General features: G+C 38.3%; 1 protein-coding gene across 1 annotated transcript in view; it reads right to left on the bottom strand.

The window, feature by feature from the left end:
* Positions 1–3,449: 3,449 nt before the first annotated feature.
* Positions 3,450–25,313, bottom strand: part of LOC147599414 (connector enhancer of kinase suppressor of ras 2-like) — a 116,443-nt gene continuing 94,579 nt past the window's right edge. The window contains exons 18-24 of the mRNA XM_086756690.1: positions 24,203–24,276; positions 18,220–18,291; positions 7,378–7,448; positions 6,539–6,639; positions 4,586–5,093; positions 4,054–4,253; positions 3,450–3,665 (exon numbers count right to left, since the gene is read on the bottom strand). Coding sequence (XP_086612816.1) covers positions 3,450–3,665; positions 4,054–4,253; positions 4,586–5,093; positions 6,539–6,639; positions 7,378–7,448; positions 18,220–18,291; positions 24,203–24,276 — 1,242 coding nt within the window. The remainder of the gene's footprint in view (positions 3,666–4,053; positions 4,254–4,585; positions 5,094–6,538; positions 6,640–7,377; positions 7,449–18,219; positions 18,292–24,202; positions 24,277–25,313) is intronic.

Raw genomic sequence — 25,313 nt, forward strand, 5'->3', positions numbered from 1 at the left:
TATTTGATGAGAACTGCTCTCCAAGAGCAGAATCCAGACACATAACTCTGAGAATTTCAGAACAGATGAACTCATTACACTAAAAGATTTTAGATAAGCTGTGCAAAAGCACGATCTCTCAGCTTTTTCTCATATACTTGTATTTCAGAAATGCATTTTTTAACTTTCCGAAATTAAAACTGAGATTGTCTATTTTCCTTACTATTTGTGGTATTTTTGAGAAATATATCTTCCTAACGATGTTGGTCATTTTCAGCTCTATCTATAAGTAGCATTTTAGAAGAGAAATAGCTTGTTGCATTGTTTACTAGGGACTTCATTGAATGTGCCCAATGGACAATTGTCATTTCTGTCTTGAGTTACAATACAGCAGCGTTTGAAATCCTTTTTGAAAGCTATTTTAAAATGCTATAGATCTTTTTATTCTGAAAGCACAAATCATCTTTCAGGTTTGCAACAAAAGGCATGGTTAAATTTCTCTATGAATATAGAAAATTCAATCCATTCAACTAATTCTGTGACCATCTGTCACTGCTTGCACGTACAGTATGAACTGGTTTCTAAATGGCTTCTTTAATTTACCCCGTTGCTTGCTTCACTGCATAGTATTTCTCCTACTTGATATGAAGGACAGTATTCAAAAGAGGTGAAATATGTAAGTTTTAGAGATCTTCTATGAAAAGCTAGACAAATTCTCTTTATTTATGCTTCTGCTATTCAGTTGTCCAGTAACTACAATGTTCACATAGTTAAATACGTTTCAATTTATTTCCATGTTTTGCATGAATACTGCAACTCCAGTAGTGGTGAAACCTGTGGTGGCAAATTCTTGTTCTCTCTACCTTTTTTCTCACTTCAGATGCTTAGATAGAGTGAAGTGCATGCTTAATATTCAAGCAAAACCTAGGCCACCTGATCCTTCTCCTCTGAAGTCACTGGAGGTTTGCTATTGACTTCAATGGAAATGTGACTGAGCTCCGCTGCGTGTATGTAAGGAGCCATTGTCTTCAGTGATTCTTAAGTATGGAGTTAATTACTTTGGTGAAGGAGGCCAAATATGCCTTCGCGTTGTATGTTCTATCCAAACGTTGTTATGCATTTGTTGCAATGATGCTGTGACTCAATTAGCTGCCTGATGCAAACAACTCAAACAGTCAGTAATACTTCTCTGCTACGAACATCTTACATTGTTACAGTCTATTATTTGTTTAATCACCGCATCTACCGTGGTTCAAATAAATGCCACTGCAAACGAGAGTAAAAACCAAATCTGAATTGTGTTTCTTCAGCTGCTGTATTGGGTTTACATGGCAAGATTCTGATAGTGGGGGGGGCTGCAGGGGTGGCCTCTCTGAGAACAGACCAGGGGCTGCTCCCATGTTGGACACAGCCAGTTCCAGCTGGCTCCGAAACAGACCCACCGCTGGCCAAAGCTGAGCCCATCAGGGAGGCTGCTGGTGCCTCTGTGGTACCTTAAGAAAGGGTAAAAACGCTGCACAGCAGCTGTGAGAGAGAGAAGGGAGGAAAGTGTAAGAGAAACAGCTTTGTATACATCAGTGTCAGTAATAATGGAAGGGAAGGCAGTGCTTCGGGCGCTGGAGCAGAGATTCCCCTGCAGCCTGCCAAGATGACCATGGTGAAGCAGGCTGTCGTCCTGCAGCCCATGGAGGGCCACAACTGAGGAGATACCCCTACTGCAGCCTGCGGAGGACCCCACGCCTTGGCAGATGGTGACTCCTGAAGGAAACTGCAGCACGTGGAGTGCCCACACAGGAACTGGCTCCCTCCAGAACCTGCAGCCCATGGAGAGGAGCCCATGCAGGGGAGGGTTTTCTGGCAGAAACCACATCTTGGTGGCCGTCTGGCAGCCAGCCAGGTCAGCCCGCCACAGCTGCTTTGTGGAGGCTGAGCTGAACAGACAGGAGACCTTCACCCAGCTCTGGCTTTGTGAATAATTATGCCTCTTTTTGGATACTAAGACCTCATTGGTTTATGTTCTGAAAAAAACAGCAGTGAATATCTGTGTTAAATCATAGAATCATAGAATGCTTAGGGTTGGAAGGGACCTTCAAAGGTCATCTAGTCCAACCCCCCTGCAAGGAGCAGGGACATGAAATGATGTCAACTGTATTCACATCCCCTCTGTTCTGCTTTCTAGAAAAGTTCTAGCAAGCACAGTCAAAGGAAATTGTGAATGAGTGAAATTTATGTTCAGTACCATTCAGAGCAATCTTTTTCTTTTTTTCCAAGAATACAAGTATTTTCTCCAAAATCTGATTCTTAGAAATCATTCTCATCCAGGCAAGGAAGTGAAATACACTGTGTGACTTGTGTGTCTTCCCAAACCAATCAATACAGATTGGTTTTCAAATGATGTATTGAATAACTTCACCACTTGCTAATGCTCTACTAACAGTTAAAAATTATTGCCAGACATTATATAATTTTGAATAATTTACCTAGCTCTAGATGTCAGTCTACTACAGAATTTAATTTATTAGTTCAGGATTTTTTTAAACTTAATTCTCATCCTTGAAGCAGCAGAGCTTTTTTGAATTTGTGACTCACAGTCATGCGTCACTTAAATTCACAGTGAAGAAACTATGAAGACCTGCAGTATGTACCATATTCAGCGCAGATGTTTTTCTTTCACCATGAAATACTTTAAATTACATTAAAATCAGTTTAAGTTGCAGCATTAGTGAACAACCAACATTGTTCTACTCACATCTGAACCTCTGTGCCATACCTGCTTGCCTATACTCATTCACTTTAGAGGCAGGCACAGTACGTAACAAACACAGTATCTAAATGGCGTGTACAGTATGCCCATAGGGCCAGATCGGGATCTGTTTGCTAGATGTACAGTGGACATTTTAAGGCACGCTATAGGGATTGAGTTTACATTTTGATAACTCTGTCCTTTTATTTGCAAAGATGGTCACTACCTGGAAATGTTGCAAAAATAAATGTTCATCTCTAAGAGTGGCCAATGTATTTATGTTTTAATTTCGTATTTTTCTCAATAAAAAATGTGTCAAGATGTGAACTTTAGGGCATTTAAAAGTAAATGTCAACTACCGTGTTACATTTTATATATATAGATATGTCTTTCTAGATATCTAAATATATAAAATGACTGTAGGAGCTCATACTATAAGCTTAGTTTTAGTACAGTACTTTAAATATACTGGTATTTATTTTCAGTTACACTTCTGCACTGCTTCTTTCTAATGCAGAGCTTGATACGGACATCGGTTGATAATAGCAAACAAAAAAAATTAATAAAGATTATTGTCTTATCATGCAATGTAGTAGGCATCCTGTGGCACTATTCTCTTATCCAACTTATTTACAGTACTGCTGAGTACATTATCAATAAATATTACAGTGTTTGTCTTATTCGATTTTTTCATGGCACCCAGCAATTACTCAGGATATGCGTCCTGTCACACGTGAGTTTCGATGAAGGAGTGCGTATGTGTCAGCATTGGTGCTGAGGTGGCAAGTTCAGAGGCTCCATTTTGAGATTTCACGGCAGCACTGTACTCACAAATGTCCATGAAAAACTCATAGTTCTTTAGTTTCCAGTCTTTGAACTTCTTTGATGTTAAGTTGGGATCATCCAGAAGGCTGTTGATAACTGTGAGGTCCCCTTCCTTTGCCTGTCAAGTTCCAGAAAGACACAGTACATGTCAAAATGAGATTTATGCCACATTTTGTATTTCAGCACTTTGTTCCTCCTTTTCATTTTAATGCAAAGTGCTAGCGAAACTACTATGGACACTTGAATCATTTACCTGTACTCAGGCACTATTACAGCTTAAACTGTCTGACACCTCAGTCCTTGGCACTTTCTGCAATCTGCCTATAAAGAGTGCCAATTTTTTTTTTTTTCCCTTACACTGGAACATGTTTATTCTCAAGTATTTTTAGTTTCTTTGGAACTTAATTCTAAAGCTACAAAGAAAGCCTCATTCATGGAAAATGTTAAGAGATTATACTTTTACTAGTTTATATGGCTCCTACACAAGATTAACGATAAAGCCTTACTTTTAAAGTGCTCTTGAGAACTCTGATGTGGTGAAGCTTGTCATTGATAACCGGATCATTACATCGCTTTACAAAAGACTTGCGGAACTCCTGCTTGGTGGAAGGACGCTGCTCTCCAAAAGCTGACAGACTAGCTTGTTCCAGAGATTTGTATAGCTCTTGCAGACCATCTGTATTTTCTCCAATTTCTTTTACATTTTCTGAAATAATATAGGTAAAGGAACTTAACAACAAATCTGATCATTCAGATTAAATCTCTAAATCCAGCAAGCAGTAATGCAAATTCCTGTATAAGGCAACCCTATAACACAGTCTTTCAATTTTTTTTTTATAAAGCAAAAACCTTTTGATCAGCCCCAAAGCTATATTCTTAGCACTACATCCAAGCATTTTAAGTGCAAACTCCTGTGTAGTGACCGATGAATTTGCCAACATATAACAGTTCAACCACAAAACCTTCCTGAGAACAATGCCAATTTTGCTCTGGCTTTCAATGGCAGTAAAGAAGATCAGAACATCTCCAAAAGCTTACCTTCTGCACAGAAACTATTATGCCTTCTAATAAGAACTTTTTCTTCTAGCTTGTCATCTGTTCCTTCTATAGACTTTACACGTCCCTTATCCCTGACATCTCTGTTTCGCGGAAGGCTTTGACTGCGTTGCTTCTGTGGCCTGCTGTGAGAGCTGTGCCCCCTTTGACATTCCACCAAAGGGAAAGGCCCATCCTGCTCATAATTATGACGTCTTTGTACTGGTAGTGTTGCTTGTCTTCGTTTTTCCGGTGACATTCCAGGCCGGCCACTCATGTACTCCGCATCAGGAGGAACAGTCTGAAGAAAATGGAGCCCTGAACTGGTTAATGGAGTCTCTATCAGATCCTGCCACGAGCGTCTTTCTCGGTAGGGTGGTCTGCATCCTGATGAGAGGGTGCTTCCTGCTACATCTTGCCGAGAATCCTCGGCCGAAGAATGAGAATATGTGGATTCACTTGAAAAGTGCCGGCCGTGTTTGGTTTCGGGGAATGGACTTGAAGAATTCACCTGAAAAGATACAAAAGCATCTGACTATAAGACAAAGTTTTGAACAGACCCACGAAAATGACTACAGTGTAGAACATTATATGATATATACTAGTAAAATGGACTGATGTGTGTGTTTTGATATGTCATAGTATGAACCTCTGTTAACAGAACATAACTGGCAGTGAGATCTTGTATGCAAGTGCTATGTTTTAACCACTCCCTATTCTTGTTTTGCACATTCTCTGCCCATCAGCAACTCCTGCTGGAAAGAACAGTATAATACTGGTGCAGGTTTCCTGAAGACCTGTCCAGTTTACACCCAGTCCAGCAGTGTGCTGTGAAGACATGACAGTTCCCAAAAGAAACCACAACTGGATTTCCTTTCGGTTTGTTTGGTTTTTTTTTCCAGAGGATAAGTATCCAGCCAAACAGAAAAAGAAAACTCCAGCACCCAGGAAGATTTTTGAATTTTGAGGGATTGTTGAACTTCTCAAATTATTTTAATTCTGCTGGGCCTGTGTATAATTTTAAATTCAAAAACAAAGAGAAAGGCAAAAAAAGTGGAAAAACAGAAAGGGAGGGGCTTAACCTGTATCCCAGTTGATAAAACAGCATCACATGGGTGAAAATCAGTCTGAACTTCACCCATGTGATGCTGTTGTCTCAGTCAGTCTTTCTTTGGTTCTGGCTGTGTGAGGATCGTGTCATTCACGCTGAAGAAAAATCTGAAAGAAAAATAGAGAACAGTCCTGTCTGCGCTTAGAAATATAGATAATTATCACAGCCTGTCTATGTTCCATGTAATAGAAATGTTCTTATTTGCCACTAGAGCCTTCTTCTCATATACAGAATATTTTTCCCCCTCAGTTATCAAAACTTGTCTGTACATAACATTAGAAGTATTTTTATCAGCTATTTAACATTTTATGGCGCTAACAGAAAATACTGAAAATACTGTCACTACTACGGTATTGTACACAATGCTTCATATTGTACAAAACCCCTTATCTAGAGATATGTTCTTAAAAAAATGTTTGTACTATAACACGATTACTGCATGAATGTGATCTAATCTTAATCTCTAGCAACCAATATCCAATATTCATACTTGAAAAACAGTCTCAGTTAATACAAACTATCCTATCCACCACATTCTTCTCGTATTCTGTAGTAAAGTCAACATTTGAATATTCTGTTCATATTATTAGGTGTAGTCTCCCAGCATATTTTCAGTCTGGTGACATATCTGCGTAAGGAGACATTTACTTCTCCTTCCTTTGGAATTGACTTGTTATGGAAACATTCACGTCTCAGCCCATGAGGATCAGCAGTAATTTCATCCTTACAATGAGATCCATCTTTGTTCTGCCTTTTTGGTAATTAAATATTCCAAATCAAGGAAAATGCAAAGCAGACAGACATTTTTTGGTGACCTACTGTCAAATGCAACATTTCTAACTCACTGAGGGTGTTCGGTGATAGGAGTCGCACAGTGTGGAAGAGCCTTCCTGCTTCAGGGTTAAAGAGCCATCGATGTCGTCCGGGTCGCTTTCACTCCAGTAATCTGCTAACAAAGCATTCTGCGTTTCACTCGTGCTTTTCCACACGAAAGCGGGTCCCACATTTTAAAATTATCATTGGCATGCAAAGGTAAACATTTAACAGTCACCTAGGTGGCTTGGCAGTCACTGAGGAACAGACTGGTGACAATGTCTGGCACCTGACATACACAGATGTGTAGAAGAGCCTTCACATGTTTTTGGATAGGGTTACAGAGAGCACAGTAAGCACCTAACTCACACTCTACAGAAAAACCAGCTTCTGGTCATTCTAGGTGCCAAAATAGAGCTGAGCCTCAACACTTAATTATGTTAGAATAACGGGGTCCACCATGGGTGATGGTGAAAAAGGCAAGGCTGGCACCTGAGCTTAGGAGATGCAAGAATGGTTCTAAAGCACTTAGTGACCCGTGTTTGTGACGTCTCCACTTGCTTCAGGGCGATGAGCATACCCGATGGCTGTGATCTGGGAGATCATACCTTACCCTGAACCTCTCATTCTCTTTATAACTCGTTTTAAATATTTCTTAAAATTATTACTGAGGATTCTATTCTATCTTTGGTGGTGGCACCAGTAAATATAGTTCTTCAAGGACATGGATTCTTATGAAAACTGATATTTTAAAAGATACGTCACATATGTTAATAAAGAAGTCAGTTATGACATCTCCAACTTTGTTCAAATAATGAACAGACAGGTACTCTCTGCTCTTTTCTCCTCATTATAGTCTCTGAAGCATTACCTTCATCTGGATGAGTATCCTTGTCATCAGGTGTATAGCCAATTGCTGCGAGACCCAAACGATTCATCCATCTAATAGAACAATAAAAAACGAGGAAGAGAGATGCTTAAACGGAGCATCTAGTGTAAATCTGAGGGCATAAACATTCTTAACATTTGGAGAAGTTCAGGGGCAACACTTAGTCCAAAAACTGAACACTGTTCAGGCAGTTAAAACAACAATTCAGATGTGTTTGGTGGTGAAGAATTTTAAGTGAAGGATGCTCATGTACAATACAGATGTACTTGTGGAGTTCTGTTCACATCTGCTGGAAGATGACAGCATTCCACAGGTCATTTGCTAGTCTAGATTCATGATCCTGCTGATATAAATGTTTAGGCTTGGTAAGCTGCAATATCAACGTTATTTTCCTTTGATTTTTTTTTTTAATACAGAATCTTAAGTTTCTAAAACAAGACTTGATAAATTGAAAGCACTTCGACATTTGCTTTTCACATTGGATATTCTGGTTTCTTTTTTTTTGTCCCAAAAAGTAATTAGTTTGGTCAAAAATAAGATTCTTTGTTTCATTAGGAAAATATTATAGGTTATTCTGGGGAAAACACCTTTAGAGTTTTCTTTATGTAAGATTACTGTCTATTTATACAATATATAATTGAAAGACAGGAAAAAGGAAATTAGCACATAGAGAGCAAAGGGACTTCTTAATGTTCAGCAAATGGAAAATCAAGATTCAGCTTATTGTCATCAAGAAGGAAATAAAACCGAAGAAAAAAGCGCTATTAATAGACATCTCTAATGATTGGAATGCATTCTTAAGTATTCCCTTACTCAGTGACTAAATTATTTACTATGTCATTAATTTCCTAGTATATTGCACGTAAGTGGTTTCTAGAAGCAGCTCTTTTTCCTTTTTTAACGTTGCAACATAAAATTTGTTAATAATTATCTTCTTGGTTAATGAACCCTATCATGACAAAAACGTCTTTCAAAGACTTCAGGAAAGACATTAGTAAACAATACATACTATTCCGTAAGGACATGCTTTTTGTAGATTAAAACGAGAAAAGTATTCAGTGTAATTCTTTCCCACTTGTATTAGAAGAGAAAAAAAGCTTCTAAGGACGTATGTGAATGTATTATCAGTCTCATCATCCTCATGGAGGATGGTGTACACAGCAAGGAGGCAGAAAATGAAGGAAGAGTGAACTCTCCGCTAAAAATAGCACACAGTTCAGCACGTATTGATCTCCGCAGTTGCTCAGAGCGATGATCTCAATCAGTAATATTGGATGGAACACTGACTCATTGCGTGGCCTTCAGGAAATCGTTCTGCATATCTTATGACTTTCCTAAGCATCCAAAGGGGACAACAACATTTACTTCTTACTCACAGGGAATTGTTATAGGGTTTAATTTACTTGCAAAACTATAAGAATTTAAAGAATGGTACAATAATACCGCTTTGCCTTTCAGGATTAAACTAGAAGTGAGCAAATTGGAAATAAAAATGGAAATGATTATTAGTTTTTGCAAATATCAACTGCGGGGTTCGGGCTGCTTACAGAGACATTGTTTGTATCAACATGTCAATAACTCATCTTCATTACGAAGGAAGTAAAATTCAAATGGATTAACAGGTTTACTGAAAAGCTCATTTTCTACAGTGCTCACCAGCATAATTTCATTCAACAAATGGCATGCTGATTGCTTGACATTTGCCTCTCTTGAAAGGCGTATTCTTTATTGCAGTGACTGAAATGACATCATACCCTTGCTCATTATTAAGCATTTGTATTCACTATTTTTTCAACAGTTGTTCCTGAATTTCTAAACTCATTAGCATTGAAGCAAAATAGTTTTAGTCATGCTTTACCATATGCCTTTGCCAATTGAGCAGAACGCCTCAGCGACTTCAGCTAAGGTTCTGCTTAAGCACCAATGATAAATTAGGACTCATAACGATTTTCAAAGTTAAAACAGACTCAGCCATTTTGGTGGTCAGTGCATCAAAATTCATATTGTCTTAAATTTCTTGCCAGATTTATCTTGTTGCTCATTGTTAATCTGAGGGTTTCAAATTATGCTTCTTGGAAGCGTGCATAGATAACAATCAAGGTGTTTAACCTTCAAGAGATCACGGATGTTCTCAGCATATACAGAGTATCAGCTTTACTCGTACGGCCTCAAAGTCCAAATCTGGAATTAGCAGAAGGTAATCTTCCTTCTCCAAGGCTGCTCAGATTTTTCTCTTACAAAGGGCAAGAAGATCCTCAGCTATAGTTACAAGTACTTTCTTACCGCATTTCCCAGAATTTAGAGTGAGCTTTCTGTCAAGACAATGGAAAGGGTTATCTGATGACATTCAGTGGCTGATAAAAATCTCTTGATAAAAGAAAAAAAATCTCAGTCTTAGGTTTTATGTTTTTATAAAAAGCATGGGTGAATGTTTTTGAGGGTGATCATCAGGAGTTACAGAAGTGCTGAGATTACAGATCCTTTTCTTACAGGTTTTTTTTTTTTTCCCAAGGAAATGCAATCTCAGTTCAAAAGGAACACTGTGTAAACTTGATGAATTTGCTTGATAAGCAAACCATTTTTGTTTTTAGTAAGAAAACAGGCAGTCACAGTTATAAAAATTCTCTGTGGTAAGCTTGGAAACTCAGCCCCTTGGTTCTGAGCTCTGCGTTGAATGCCTTGTAGGCACATGTCAGGTTTCAGGAAGGCAGCGGCAGTGTGTGTCAGAGCTGGAGTCTCTAGGGATAGACGACTGCCTGTTTAATCGAAGGTCGTGCAGTGCAAGACTACATGCTACACCTGACAAGCAGCTATAGTGAAAAAACCTCAGGAGATCATTTGTCTAATTTGGTTTATGTAGCCATTCCCCTAATAGCAATTTGGATTTCACGTGATCACAGAAAGACATGAGACTTTCTGGCACGTACGTGTATAGCAGTCTTACATTTACATCTCTATATCTTGGCCCTCTGAGGCAGAGAATTGGAGCCCTCTTCCCTTCCCAAACCCTGCCTTTTTTTCTTTGATAATTTCAACAACTCTTTTCTTTTGATAATTAAAAACTTAAACAGCACATTTCACTAAGTTTGAGTCTGGGCCACTCGATGAACCACAAGGTTTGCATTCTAGATAGAAATTAGCTGTGGTGCAGATGGAGCCATACTGAACATCCCAAGGATACCTTGCTACAACGTTTTACCTTCAGTATCGTACATCATCTCCACAAGAATTAATAGCTACCTTACTGAGGTACATTGTAACATCTTACGAGGGACCAAGAAGTGTATTAATTATTTTTTATTGTCCGTATCCTAGCGAACCAAGTGCAGAGAAAGGTAAGCCTCAAGTAAAGTAATCTAAACACATAAGTTTTGTACTTTGTCTCAATGGTTTTAATTCTACATAAATCAGAATTGGCTTTAATTAATTCTGTTGATTACAAACAGGCACTGTTGTCATTGCTTCAGGATAAAACGGAGCTGCGTGGTAGGAAGTTGAGTTAAATTTACTGCGATAATTCGGGTTAGTACCAGGGGATGAGAGCCCAGGGCCTCTTCCAAGAGTCTGAGTCTACCCCAAGGACTGGAAAGTGATGATTACAAAGGCTCTGAGGGCAGAGATGAACTAAGTCGTTGTGACAATAATCGAAACTTGATACTGAAGAGTGAGGCATGCTTGAGGTGCCCTGAATTGTCAGGAGCACATTCTCTTACTGATCATTTAATAAAAGCACTGGAGAAATGTTAAGGTGGACCAAAAAACCGGGGAAACAATTTCATATAGCTTCACCGACCTAACACTATTGAAACCAAGAATGTGCTGTTACTCATTGTGCAAATGCAGTGAGTTTCTGTTTGCTGCTTTAATTGACTCCTGCCCAGTACAGTGATGAGCCAGTGCGAGGTCAGTGGGAGGTTCTGGGAGTGAAGGCGACAGCAGTTTTCCAGCGGCATCACACTTCACCCACCTGGCTGTTCTGTTCTACAGGCCAGAGTGAAATAGCACAAGTGAAAAACCAAAACACCTTGGAAAATCTCAGTTATAATAAATTTGAGAGAATTATTACATTTAGTGTAGGAGAATAAAAAACAAAGGCAAGGGAATAACCCTTTTTAAAAAAAAAATAGTTGCAAGCCTGTTATTTTTAGGGTTATAGTTAAAATCATTATAGTTAAAAATATGGAGACCGGGTGAGGAAGCAGTGAGTTTCTGTGGCTCAGATAAGTTTTATCTGCTAATATCCTCAATGCTGGATACACTTATTGCATATACAAGATGGCTGGGATATAGAAGAAAATCTTTAATTCAGGTGAAAAAGTAAGTAATGGGTATATCTTGAAAACATAAATATTCAAGATAAAATCTATGCACTTTCACTATTTCTTTCTGTTAAATGTTCTCTTAAAAATTTAACCAATGAAATATTGAGGCATTAAAGGATAGAATAAATAGTTCTACATCTCCTTTCTTGCATCTTTTCATTGATGCTTGCACTTGTATGTCATCTCAGGCTTGTATTATAAATCTTTCAGAGCAGGAATATATCTTTATCTGCTTCTGAGACTGCATCTACACTTGAGGTTATTTGGTTAAAAGGAAAAATCAGAACTAATGTGGAAGTTAAATTTTACTTAATCAAGTTATCTTTAAGTCTGTTAAAGTACAGATTCCCTTGAGGCATCTATTTCATACATAGAAATTATTCAGTTCAATTTATATTTAATTTCTGATTAAAACCTTTGTATTATATTTTTTTACATCAGTGGGATAACTGGATCCAGAATTCACTGTAAAATTCTTTGCAACACAGAGTTATATTTTAAAATTTATTTTGTACTTGTTCTTTCTGACCAGTCTTTTTGTGGACACCTAAAAAATCAATCTGTTTCCCATTTCAGTTCCTCAGGTACATTATTTTCACTATTTTCTAAGGTGGGACAGGTAATATATTTATTAAACAGAATAAAGGCTCCTGTAATAGGTATGGCTAAAATGATGCCTTTATTTTTCTCAACACAAAGCAGCCCAAAAATGTAACTGATGTCTCACAGTGAAGGACAACACCGAGCAGAGTCTTCAATGAGCTCATCTCTCCAAATATATCACCTCTCAGCAGCCTGTATTTCTGCTGTTTTATTTGTCACAGTTGCTGGAATTTGTTAAGTAAAATCATTCATGGGATAAACTGTAAGTACTCTCTGATTTGATAATTTGACATGACTCTGTTGAGCTTGTTTCATGCATTGTCTTCTTAGATTTGTCAGGCTGGAAAAATATGAAAAGAGCCCCAGACATCTTAAGAGTTGACAAGTGAACCATGGCAATTTATGCCCTCTTTGCATCTGCATATACTTCATGCACTTAATGGGAGGGTTTTTTTTCTTTCTTTCTTTTTTTTTTAACCTCACCCTATCAGCCAAATGCACAACTATGCCTTTGTGGTCAGAAGTCTGGTTTGGTGTTTTGGTGGTTGTTGTTTTGGGGGTTTTTTTTTGGTGGATGATAGACAAAAAATTTCACTACTACTGTAGCAAATAAATTATCCTTTGGGTAATAAATGAAATAGCATCTTACTGTATAAATATAGTAGTTTATCACGGAGAATATAGACACCATAACTTTATGATAGACTATAATTTAAAATAAAACCAATAATAAACCATAAGGAGATCTACCAAAACAGTCACAAAAACTCACCCAACAGGAAGTTCTCTTGCCAATTTTCAAACACATTTGCAAACACATTTGTGGCAGCACTAACACCGCTCAGGCAAATCAAAACCACATCATCATTATGTCAAGCTTGGAGTTTCAAGCTGACACTTAAAGGAATCTATCGAGAAGACAATAAGGTATTTTCTTAGTCAAATGTGGCTACTGGGTTTCTCCCTACTGTAACCTTTCCTATGGGATTTACCACATTGCTCTGGATAATTCACAAAACTTTCTGGGCATCCATCTGCAGGCAAGTACAAGGTGCTGCGTGCATCTACCGCTTCCCATACTGCCTGATGTTATATACGCTTCAGCACGCGCAGCTGTGTAGTGTTCTCCAGACAGTCCTCCTACTGTTCTTACAAAAGTACAGGGGAGGAGGAGCTGTAAAAGTGAACCTAAGCCAAAATTCCTTAACATTTAATGCATGCTGTAGTGTGACTCAGTTATTCAAGGTTTTACCCTAGCTCTCACCCAATGATAGGCTCAAAAGAAAGCTTTAGAGAAATGAAACATTCTTTATGAGCAAGAGAACTGAGTTTAGTCTGGGCTGAAAAGGTATGGGTGGGTTTTCGTGGTTTTAGAAGGGATTTTTTTTTTTTTAAGAGATAGGATGATTTACCTGTGAAATTATGTAATTCTATTTCCATGTACTCTTAAAGAAGTAAGATCAAACAGGCAAAAAAATACCGATAAATGCCCAACTTATTTAGTTTTGTATATTACTTATTTCTATTAGTAAAAACTTCAAATTTTGCAGTGTTAACTTTGCATCTCCAGTATAATAGCACAATATGTGACTGTAATGCATGTGCATTCGTTACAGAGGGGTACAGCTCTGTAATCACAAAATTTGCTATATTAAATGCAGTTGAACTGTTTGATTCCCAGAAGAACTATACCAATTCACAATGCTGTTATTTACAGCAGGATTTGATTAAGTTAAGTTTGTAATTTAAACTAGTACAGAAAGCCAATGCAAATCCTACCTCCTGCGCATCAGGGATAAATTCACACCTGAATGCTGATTTGGACTGTGTACTGAATAATTGCAGTTGTGTATTGCAACCTCCTTCAGTGTAATGCTATGAACCAGACATTCTCAAACTGTGTTAAGGGGGAGATGGTCGTTCGCAAGTCTGTGGTAAGTAGTCCATAAATTGTAGTAAGGAGGAGTTACGTGGCTAGCCAAGAACAGATTTTGAAGACTTACAGCTCTGTACCAGTACTTTCTGGTGTAGTATTTTCCGCAGAGTGCAGCTCTGCGATTGCACTGGTCACTCCCATATACACCAGGGACATCCAGTCTCTGGGGCCTGCAGCTAATTCTGGTCAGAAAATGGTTTTGCTTGTGCTGCAACTCATGAGCTTTTACGCGAGAATGATAAATTGGAGGAGCGAAATGGCCTCGGGCACCGACTGTTTTTCCTACTTTATAGGAACGTAAAGGAAGAAGGGGAAAACCTGCTATTTATGTTTACGTGCAACACTATTGGGAAGCTCTGTTTCAGGGATTTCTGTTTAAAAAATACCTTCATTTTCTGCAGAATTATCTCCTTGCTTTTCATCAGGTAAGGGACTGAGTAATAACTTACTCAGCTCATTTTCGTAAAGAACCATTAAATTAGGACAGACAGATCTGACAGGATTGCTCTCCTGCTCACTTCTCCAAGAACTCTTGTTTAAGAGCAGCAATGTCTAATAGGGGTGTACGTCTGAAATTTTTAGGTGCCAAGATCTTTTCTTAGGTGTTATCTTATTTGTAAGTGAAGACTGACAGTAAATTAAAACTGTAAAAGATGCATCAATACTGGCCCATCGTCTGAGCTGGCCGAGATCTGTCAAGGAGACTAACATGCCCTAAATTTAAGGAAGACAGCTGAATGAATTTCAGCGATAAATGGGATGGTTTAGGGAAGCCCTGGAGTAACTCACTTGGTTATATTCCATACATAAAAATATAAAGAATTTGCAGCCTAAATTTGCTTGCAATCAACAGAGATTTAATTCAGAATATTTCAATTTTCAAACGGTTTCTTTTAAAGTTACATATTGTGTTAGAAACTTTCAGATCTTTACTTGGAAAATACTGGAAGTGACCCCTACAAAATAAATGATCATTCTGCTTCAGCGGGTAGTAGAAATTTGTTATTTTTTTGAATGAATGCAAAAGATTTATGGGAGTTATTAAAATGGCAAAGTTAACCCAGTTATTCAAATCAAATGCGATCAAATTATTCAGCCTAAAATAGGAACTTTTAAAAATTTAATATTTGGAGTCCACGAGGAGATTGTAAATGCGCTGCACTGCATACTTCAATCACATGCAAGTTTTAAATAAAGTAGATATTGTAAAACAACTGAATATTAAATTCAATGCTAATTTCCTTAGGAGTATTAAAGCCATAAACAGGTTATGCATGGTATGGTAATAGATGAAGCACTTCTGGGAAATAAGGCCTGTAACAAGCTCAGAGTACCCCGTGACCGTGGCAAGCAAAGGACGAGTTCATCAGTTTCATTATTAATTCATTTCTAGGAACACAACTGTGCTCATGTAAGACCTGACAAAACAGCATGAGCATTAATTTTGCAAACCGATGTCTGTCTGCATCATGCAACACAGCAGGCAAAACTCAGCTGCACAGAGTAACTCTATCTGCTACATACAAATCAATTACTACCCGTCGGTATACGATTCTTTCAACAGCAACGCAGTATTAAAGGCGGATTAAAATATTCAGGAGTGGAAAATAATCATTAAACCGTGACTTTGAAGTAAGAAACTGTAAAAACAGTTGTTAAAACGAAAGCTGGTGGTAAATGCAGCTGAAGAAGGGCTATACTTTCCACACATAGCAAATAAATAAATCCTCTCCATATCAGAACTCCTTTACTTTTCAGCGCGAAAGAGCTACCCTTCTGTCAGCACAGAAAGTCCAGTGAAATTCTGTGGTGACAGCAGGAGTGTGAGATACTATGCAGAGCATTTGCCCTATTTCCTCAGATCACATGGTTAGAAATTTGCTGGGAAGAGAGAGATTTGTGAAATCAGTATTTTAAGGGCATTTTTAATCTATGAATCTTGCTTACTCATTTCGAATTTCACACAGGATATTTGGGAGAAGGAATTCCAGGAAGCACGTAAAATGCTGCAGGGGATGCCCATGGATTTTACAGAGGCAGCACAGTAATCCATCGTTTGGGTTGTGGAGTGAATTACAATTATGAGAACAGCATTTCTGAAGGAAAAATACTGCAAAAAAAATACTTCAGGAGGAAATTCACCCTTTGCCTTTTCTCATGGGAAGCAGATCCAGAAAGTCAGGAAATGGGCTCTTGTGAATTCCCAGCTAACATGGCAGTATGGTACAGAAACACACCCGGGCACCTTTCCGACTGTTATTCTCCGCGAAGGCTGTAAACTGCCATAGAGACAGCTTGGTTGGCTCCCCAGGGTAGAAAAATCAATGCAGATTGTAAGAGCAGTTTATTGAATGTATGTCAAGACTTCCTGCTTTTCCTTGAGTCAGAACATTTTATGGTATAACAGAAAGTATGATCAACGGCACTTCAACAAATCATAGCTATCAAAGTAGCTAAAGTCAAGGGAGAGAGCATGCATAGCTAAAAACAGCAGCAGATCTTCACTTTGGTTTTGGAGCAAACAAATCTCAGCCACATAACGTAACTGAACAATGGAACACTATTAACGTTGAAAGAAATACTTTTCAGCAAATGGATATCCTAAAAATGAGAGCTAGCCACAGTGAGATACCTCTGCGAACTGAACTTCATCCTCAGTGGAGGATGAACTAGCCTGAAGTGTCTGAATACAGCCAGTCTTATACATCAACACAGTATTTCTTGAAGGGCCATGCAAGCCACAGAATATAAATGTTCAATTTAAAAATAAATTTTGGACATTAGTATTCCAAAGAAAAAAGTTCAGCTATATCCTGAGGTCGTTGTGTCTAAGTCTGCGAACAGAAAGAAGTAACTAAATCTCAAAGTTCCAGCAGTCTACGCCAGGAAAGATTTAAGACTTCAAAGTATGGTAACGTTGTGCCATGTGTCCTTGCTTTTTACCTCAGCTGGGAATAAACAAATTATTGAAGTAACAGGAGGAGGTAGAACATTTGACTCTGCCTTTGAGGATCAAAGGTACCGCCCCACCTTTATCTAACCTCTGCCTCCATCACTGAACGACAAAATAGAAGCAGGGAGTAATTTAGGTTAGAAGAGAATCTCAGGAGGTCACCTGCTCCCACACCCCACCCACAGCAGGGCCAGCTTTGATCTTGGATCAGGTTGTTCAGGGCCCTGTCCAGTCAAGTTTCGAATGCCCTCCCAGCACATCCAAGGACACTTAAAACCACACAGCAATGCCAACAACTGAACTGTGCTAGCCTCTGTTCCTTGTTGGGAGCGTGATGCAATGGATCAAATTCAACGCTACTGGGTTTTTTTTCTGTTGTTAGCATTTTTTCTTGGGGTGGGGGGGAACAAGCTGGGGGGGAGTTCTTCTTTGGAGGTGGTTGGTTTGTTTGTTTGTTTTTTCAAAATTCTGGCATGATAAATAAATAAGTACATCTTATTAGTTCAATCCCATTCCTGTTAAAAAAAAAACAAACTGCTTTTCTCTGGTTTTAGGTCATGTCACATGACTGTGGATTTTCATAGAACTATAAAATATCCTACCCATCATGCTCTTAAGTATGAGCTTTAGTATGTATGCATTGTTTTTATATACCAGAAACATTTATCCTACATTAATATTTCTAACATTTCTTGATCAACAAAAAATTCAAGTGTAATAAACTTTATGCCCATTAACAAACAAAAATTCTTATGAATGTAGATGAGACCAACACAACTTTTCTAACACACCTTTGCAGAATTGTGACATGTGGCATGACAGAAAATGTCAACAAAATGAGCCACACAGTGTAATGTATATATTGAATTACTGGAGGACTAAGTACTGAGAATGCTGTCACTCAGCATTGCGTCATGCTCCAAGAATATATTGCTATGTGAAATATTATTTTCAACTACTGGAGTGCCATGATAAAGAATGTACCATGATAAAGAGGAAACATAACTTACCTATTCATTTCTTCAAGGCAGTCTGTTGCAAAGTAGAAGCTCTTTATTTTGGGGTGGCATGCTTTGAAGGCACTATAAAACAAGCACAAAGAATAAAAAAATACCTTTTCTTTCAGTTTTCCTACAAATATCCAGGACTGACCTGCTCTATGATTCGTCAGCATGTTACAGGTTCTGTAGGCATTTTGAATCTTCAGTCTGAGTTTTGCTGGATAAACTTTAGATGGATTCCTACTGATCTGATTGCATCTACATTTGTGAGCCTAACTGATACTTGGTAAAAATGTCAAAAGTCCTTGAATTACTTAGAAATGGAAATCCTTTCCAAACCCCCTGATATTACCTCCCTGCCTTTGGATAGTTTAAATTTATGCAAAGTTTGATTTGTAGAATGAAGTTCTTTGAAAAGTACAGGTTGAATTAGAAATCACCGGAATAGTTCCAAAAGCGTATCACAACAGGTTTAACCAAAGTGTAGAAGTCTGTACTGTTCCACCGGTGTAACCAGTCCAGTATCAGTAGGCTGGTGCCCTGCATTCTTGGCTACGCTGACCCAAGGTACTGGGTAGCAGCACGGCAAGAGGCAGCTGTACGAACAACACTGCTCTGTGCATCACTTCGATTCTTTCTCCTTCCTCAAGTGTAAACTCCTTCACCACTTGCCAGAGTAATTCAGCTGTGTGTCAGTGATTTAATGAGACGAGGCCTGATTCTCATGTCAGGCTGGCTCTGCGCAGACATCACTGCATTGCACTGGGGTCTGTTCTGACTGCATGCATGAGATAATAATCGAGCTCAGCCTCTGACGGCGGGGGTGATTATAGCTCCCATAAAAATGCTTTTTATTAATGCTTTTATATGGTATAATCTCTAAGTTCTCCCTCAGTTGAGCAGTTATTTGAAAACTGCTAAGAACAATAATCATATTTTTTACTTTTTTTGTGTGTGAATATAATTAAAAGGAGTATTGCTGTCAAGGAAGCCACAAACGTAGAGCATTAAAGACTATTATTTTGCTTAGTCGGCAAATGTTAAAAACCCCCCACACTAACATTCATAACATTTATGTTAAAATACAGACATTTATATGGTAATTACCAGATGTAAGAATGAGATTAGGAGTCTTTACACACAGCATTATGAAAAACCTGTGATGCCACGTTTCTGCTATTAATAGCTTAAATGCAAAGGAGTGTTTTATTAATTACTATGATTTATTGCAGTTTTCCGAGACAAAAATGAAAGAAGCTTCATTTGAGCACAGAGTTTCTCGTATATATTATTAATACAAATGTGTACAGTAACGAGTTTTCCTAGCAAAAGTTCTGCAGAAGAATGAGATAACAGCAGAGTTGTATTTATGTGCAGTTTCCTTTTTTCTGAGATTAGAAGTATCTTAAGGGCAGGTTTACCTTTGCCCAGCGGCTTATCAGAAAACACCTTAATTCCATACAGGAGACTTCAGAGGTATTTAAGCACTGTTTTGGCATCTGGACATTCACAATTTCTACCGCGGATCCCCGTCTCCCTGGCTACTTGCATTTTGCAGCTGAAAATAGTGCACGGGAAATCCCGAACAGGGAGGCTACTTTGCTGCTGCCCACTAGATGGCACAGGGCAGTTCATGAGATGTACTGATTGTTAACATGTTAATGGCAGAGATTTTCCTCATTATAGAAATACATTCTACCCGATTAAGATAATACGATTTTAGTGTCAAATATTCTTGTCATTCTTAGTCTCCCACTTCTTAACGCAGGAGTTTTTAATCCCCTTGTGCCAGCTGACTACAACAGCTCCAGCTGCTCTAGCAAAACAGATGAACCTGCCTGGGAACAAGGAATGTGAAACAGTTTTGTAGATGTCTTTACGGATACACACATCTAACAGGGTGGTACATTACATGTTGCTAATTACCCAGGAACTAACAAATACTATACCTCCTTACAGAACTTAATTTTTAATACTCAAAATAGAAAGTCATTACTAAACAAATACTTCTGCATTGTTATACTATTTAAGCACGATATGCTAGTTTCCCAGATGTGTTTTTTGCTGGATGTTAGCACTCTGTTTTCCGTTGACCTGAATTCTGTCCACCTTCCAGCGTTCCATTTGCCCAAACGTATTCTAGTTCTGAAATCTAAGCACTGGATTATGTGGTGGATCTAAAGATTCTAATCCTCTTGATTAATCTTGTTAGAATATCACATGATGGAGTTCCTGCTTGTAAATAGGATTATTTTCCTAGATAGGAAATCCACATACATAAAAGCATTAAAATGCCAATATTAGGGTTTCAGAGTCAACCTTTTAAGTTAGAATGTCAGAATCAGTGTGATAAACAACTTAAATTTGGCTCCACTCTGCTGTTGTAATGTGATACAGTCTGTGATTACACATTTGAATATTACCTTCTCACAGCAACCCTGCCCCAATTAGGTACAGGGTGGACTTGCTAGCGAGGTGAATCAGGACTGTGCAGCTAAGGCTCCTTTCTGTAGGACTCCTGTCTCAGTTGTTATGGGATTTGTGAATGTGTCATAAAAAGCAGAAAGCAAGAATTTTTTTAAGGATAAAGCAGTGAAATGCTGCAGGTCATCCTGCTTTTGCAAAGGAGTTCTCCTGCTGAGTCACAGCAAACAGACTTAATGATTGGTCACTACACGAATGTTCCTTAATATCTTTTCGTGTGGTACTCTGATAATTCACTGAAATGGAGAGCACTTACAGCTGCAGTAATGCATCGTGCTGCTGTATATTCACACACACTCAAGAAAACAGGTCTTCATCCTTATGAAATGGAGATCCCAATGCTGTGGAAACTTTTGATTTAAATGCTTTGCAGTTCTGATTCTGGCCTCAAAATGTGACAATAAATCCATCTTCATGTCTCAGAAGTGTCACAAAGGTTGTTATTAGAGAAGCTTTTAGATACACTAGCATTAAGAACTGCAGAAAAGTCTCCAGGGAAATAATTCTAGATCTATAACAAATATGAATAATGCAGAAGAATGAAACCTGTATTTTTACCTTTGGCTTGTTTTGGGGGGCCCAAAACTGGATGCCATAGTCTAGATGTGGTGTCACAAGTACGTGAGTCAAAGAGAATAATCGCTTCCCTCATCTATTGGCCTATCTCCATTTAACGCCGCGCAGGAAGCCGTTAGCCTGCTTTCCTGCCGGGGCCCTGCTGGTGGCTCATGTTTGGTTTGCTCTCTGCCAACACCATCAAGTTCATCTCAGAAGAAGTAATAAAAATGACTGAAACTGTAGCAACCTTTAAGATACAACGTCACATCTACCAACACGGCATCAATGGTATTTGTACAGAATTCTGACTGCACACTTCCCATATGAGGTGCCAGCAGTATGGCATATGCTCTCATAAATTTAAGACCTAAATTTACATTAATTATGCAATGAAAATTTTCCCTAGGTGGAGATTTTTGAAACTTCAGGCAAAGTGCTAGTTAACAATAATTATATATGTAGTTCCATTAATCTTTAGTCTTGTGGATCAGCTTAATCATGGGGCATTATAATTATCAGTACCTTTGAAAATAACATGGTATTCATGTCATACCACATCACACAAACTTAAATAACTAAGGTTTCTAATACAGTACGATCATTTTTAATCATGAAGATGCAAGTGTTGCCTAAAAGCAGTGGAAAGTTTTCCAGTGTCAATGCAAGAAACCTCCTCTCGCAGGGACAAGGTCATTCCGCATCCATATACAGCCGGGAGAGCTAAACCAGCCTGAGGTAATACCATGATTCATACAATAATCAGGGTACCTTCATTAAATGCATTAGTGAGGCAAAGCATCAAACCACACAGAACAATGCATTCAATTACTTTATATTCTCGTGAAAGCCTTCTTAAGGCTGTTTCATTCAATGTGTACTACAGACCCCAGTACCAGTCATTCTGTAAAACAGCATTCTCCAGCTGACAGACCAGTGGAAAAGACAAATCTATTAATTATTCTAGTAAGACTTCAAATTCTTGTGTTCAATAAAGTTTGAGCTCTCTTCAATAAAGAGTTGATGGCTCTGAAAACAGAAATTTGAGGGGAAATCCAAGCTGAGTCCCACATGTTCCTAGTTTTGCTTTTGAGAGAATTGAAAGAAAACTAACACTGTGATTTTAGCTGGACTTACTTATGCACTAAAATACTAAGCGTACTTTTCAGGTAACTTTAATTTAAAAAACAAATGAACCTACCAAAAAGAAAGAAAGAAAGAAAGAAAAAAAAAAAAAAAAGGAAAGAACTAGGTTTCTTTCCCAGTCCTTATTAACTGTCAAGGTAACTGCTTTACTAGCTTTTGCATTTTGCATGTTGAAATGGCCTCAATCATATAGAAGTGAGTAAGAGCACAACCAGATTTATATTTTCAGATTTCAAGCTTGCAATGAATTTTAGGTTACCTTCCAGCTCCTACTAAAGCCCTACTATTAAAAAAAATATAACCTAAAGTGGAAAGAAGTCAGAACCGATCCTGTAACATCTGTCCTTCACTAGCTCTCTGAAAAGGAGGCAAGAAAATCCTAATTTCCCTCTAGTCTAGCTGAGAGAATAATGAAGCGTGAGTTAGAACTTTTCCAGAATATGCTAGGTCAAAATGGGTCACCATCACCTTTATTTTATTTGTAAAAGGAATGAGAAGAATCAAACCAGAGGAAGTTGTCCCTGGGCTCACCAGAACCATTAGCCTTCCAGTGGAACCAGGCGATGGCAATCATGCTCAGCCCCGTCCTCGCTAAGACAACAGGAGAGGACAGGTGAAACAGTGACAAATGTTAGGTGTGGTTTTCATGATGGGGGAAATAGATAAATGATAGAGCATGAAGGAAGAAATCAAAGGGAAATTCAACTCAGTGAACAAAGGGAATACTATTCACGTCTTCATTATGCTTTTACCCCTGGACCTGCCTCGCTGAAAGGATTCAAAGCCTGAAGGTACTCAGTTTTCAGCAGTGTGCAAAGTTTTAGTTAATGGGACTTATTCCTGTGCATACAGCCTACAGAAATTGTTCTCTAAGAAGTGTTCGGAGGAAATGTGTTCTACTGCTTAGAGCAGAGCTCTGGAAGCTATTTCCAGCGCTGCACAATGACCTCCTGTTTGATCTTGGTTAATTCCCTGAAATTTTTTAAGTGTTTTATATTCTAACAAAAGGGTATTATTTTTCCTGTATTTTTGTTCAATATCATTATTAATACCTACTTGTTCCTCAGAGGACTTTATAGTGCTCAGCTCATGTTTAATTTCTATAGTGATACCCTCAGCTGAAAGAAGTAACAGGAGTATAAATGCACCACCTTCCAGTTCTCAGACGGACAGTAACGATACCTCCCGGCAAGAACAAGCAATTGAAGACTGTTTGACAGCTACGCGCTCCAACCCCAACGCTGTTTGCAAACAAGCTCCACTGAGTGTCTGCTCCTCAACGTGCCTTAAGGGTGGCAAGGCTTAGCACAGGCTTTTTCCTGGGAGCGTAATGCAGTCGTAGCAATCTGCACATAGGCAGTAATGCAATGTTCATTTTGCATATGGAACCTAAATATTTCAGCAGCTGAGAATAACACAATACTGGGAAAGTAAGCTTCCTCCATAAAGGAGAAAATAGAGATTATATTCACCATCCCTTGCTAGGATATTTTTAATGAGTTTTAATTTCCTATGGGAGTTGTTTCTTGCACACACGTCCTACCAAGATGACCATACTGGACCTAAGAAAGTTTTATCCCTTGGCTAATGTCTGCATTATTTTTTGCTTTACTTATTTAGCTGAAGTTATAGCTGGGCTATCTGGAAAGCTGACCAAAGATTAAGTGGATCTATTATGTTTCATTTACAGATTTCAAGGTTTTATGTGTAACTTCCTTCTCGGGACTCTGCAGATTTTCAGTACTATGCATAGTATATGTCCAAGAGTGAACCCTTAATTTATAAACATAATTGACACATTACTTACTGTTTCCTTCTGCATTCAATTGCTCTATCTATTCTGAACTCGGGTAAACTAATGAATCCTTCTGCTTTTTCATCCTATCAAAAGAGAAGAGAAAGTGATGGTAAAGAAGAAGATAAAGAAGAGAGAAATGAGCAGTAGCCACTTGGGTCTTACACTAAGAATAACCATCCAATCAATTGAAATGCTGAACATAATATTCCCATAGTGGTTTTAGTTTTAAAAAAACTATTTCATCATACAAAGTCAATAACTCTTACAAAGTAACTAAACTGACAGTTTCTTAAAGGAGCTGCAGATTACAGAAAATCTTTCAGCACCAAATACCTCACCTAAAATAGCATTCAAGGCATCAACTCTCAGTTTCCTCATCATATAGTCTACATTCTAAAACTGGTTTGTGGATGCCTCCTTTTACACCACAGTTGTGCAGACCATCTGCCTGGTAAAAACAATTGAGGGGGTTCCTACGGTGAGCTCACCATGATTCAACGGACAAGTAATAATTAGAAAGTATCTTGTAACTTTTTGCTTCTTTTGAAGTCATTTGCCAGTAAAAGCAAGGAGACATATTAATAGCAGTCAGAGTTTTGAAAAGTACTAGCAAGTGTACTATGAATTGTGGCTTGGCTGCAAACAACAGACTGAAAATCAGTGGGACGTAATCACTACCACCTTGCGTGTAACAAACCAAAGGTACAACACAAAACCTGAAGGCCTTTATCATCCACAGCCTGAAACAGTACTGCTTTGGGCTGACGAGAAAATACTAAAACTGAGGATCATTATGCTAGTAAAATTGTCCTCTTGAAGAAAATGGAAAATACGTACTAAAATATCCGCAATCAAAGCAGGCTGTACGCAGACGGCTGAGATCAGGCATTAAGGCTCAGAGCATACAAATGGAAGAATAGCAGCCTAACGATTTTTGGCTTCTCCCCTCCATTATTTTTCCTACATATATATGCAGATTGCACAAGCGTAGGCCCAATGGTTTTCAATAACGTTTTGCCAAGAACAGCATTTTACACAAGAGAAACTGCAAACTCCAGACTAATTCAGCAAAAAGCAAGAGGAACATCTATATAAGAATAACTTTCAAATAAAGAGATCT

The sequence above is a fragment of the Chlamydotis macqueenii genome, chromosome 11 (genome assembly GCF_036417535.1).
Source record: "Chlamydotis macqueenii isolate bChlMac1 chromosome 11, bChlMac1.mat, whole genome shotgun sequence".
In the NCBI taxonomy this organism is placed as follows: domain Eukaryota; kingdom Metazoa; phylum Chordata; class Aves; order Otidiformes; family Otididae; genus Chlamydotis; species Chlamydotis macqueenii.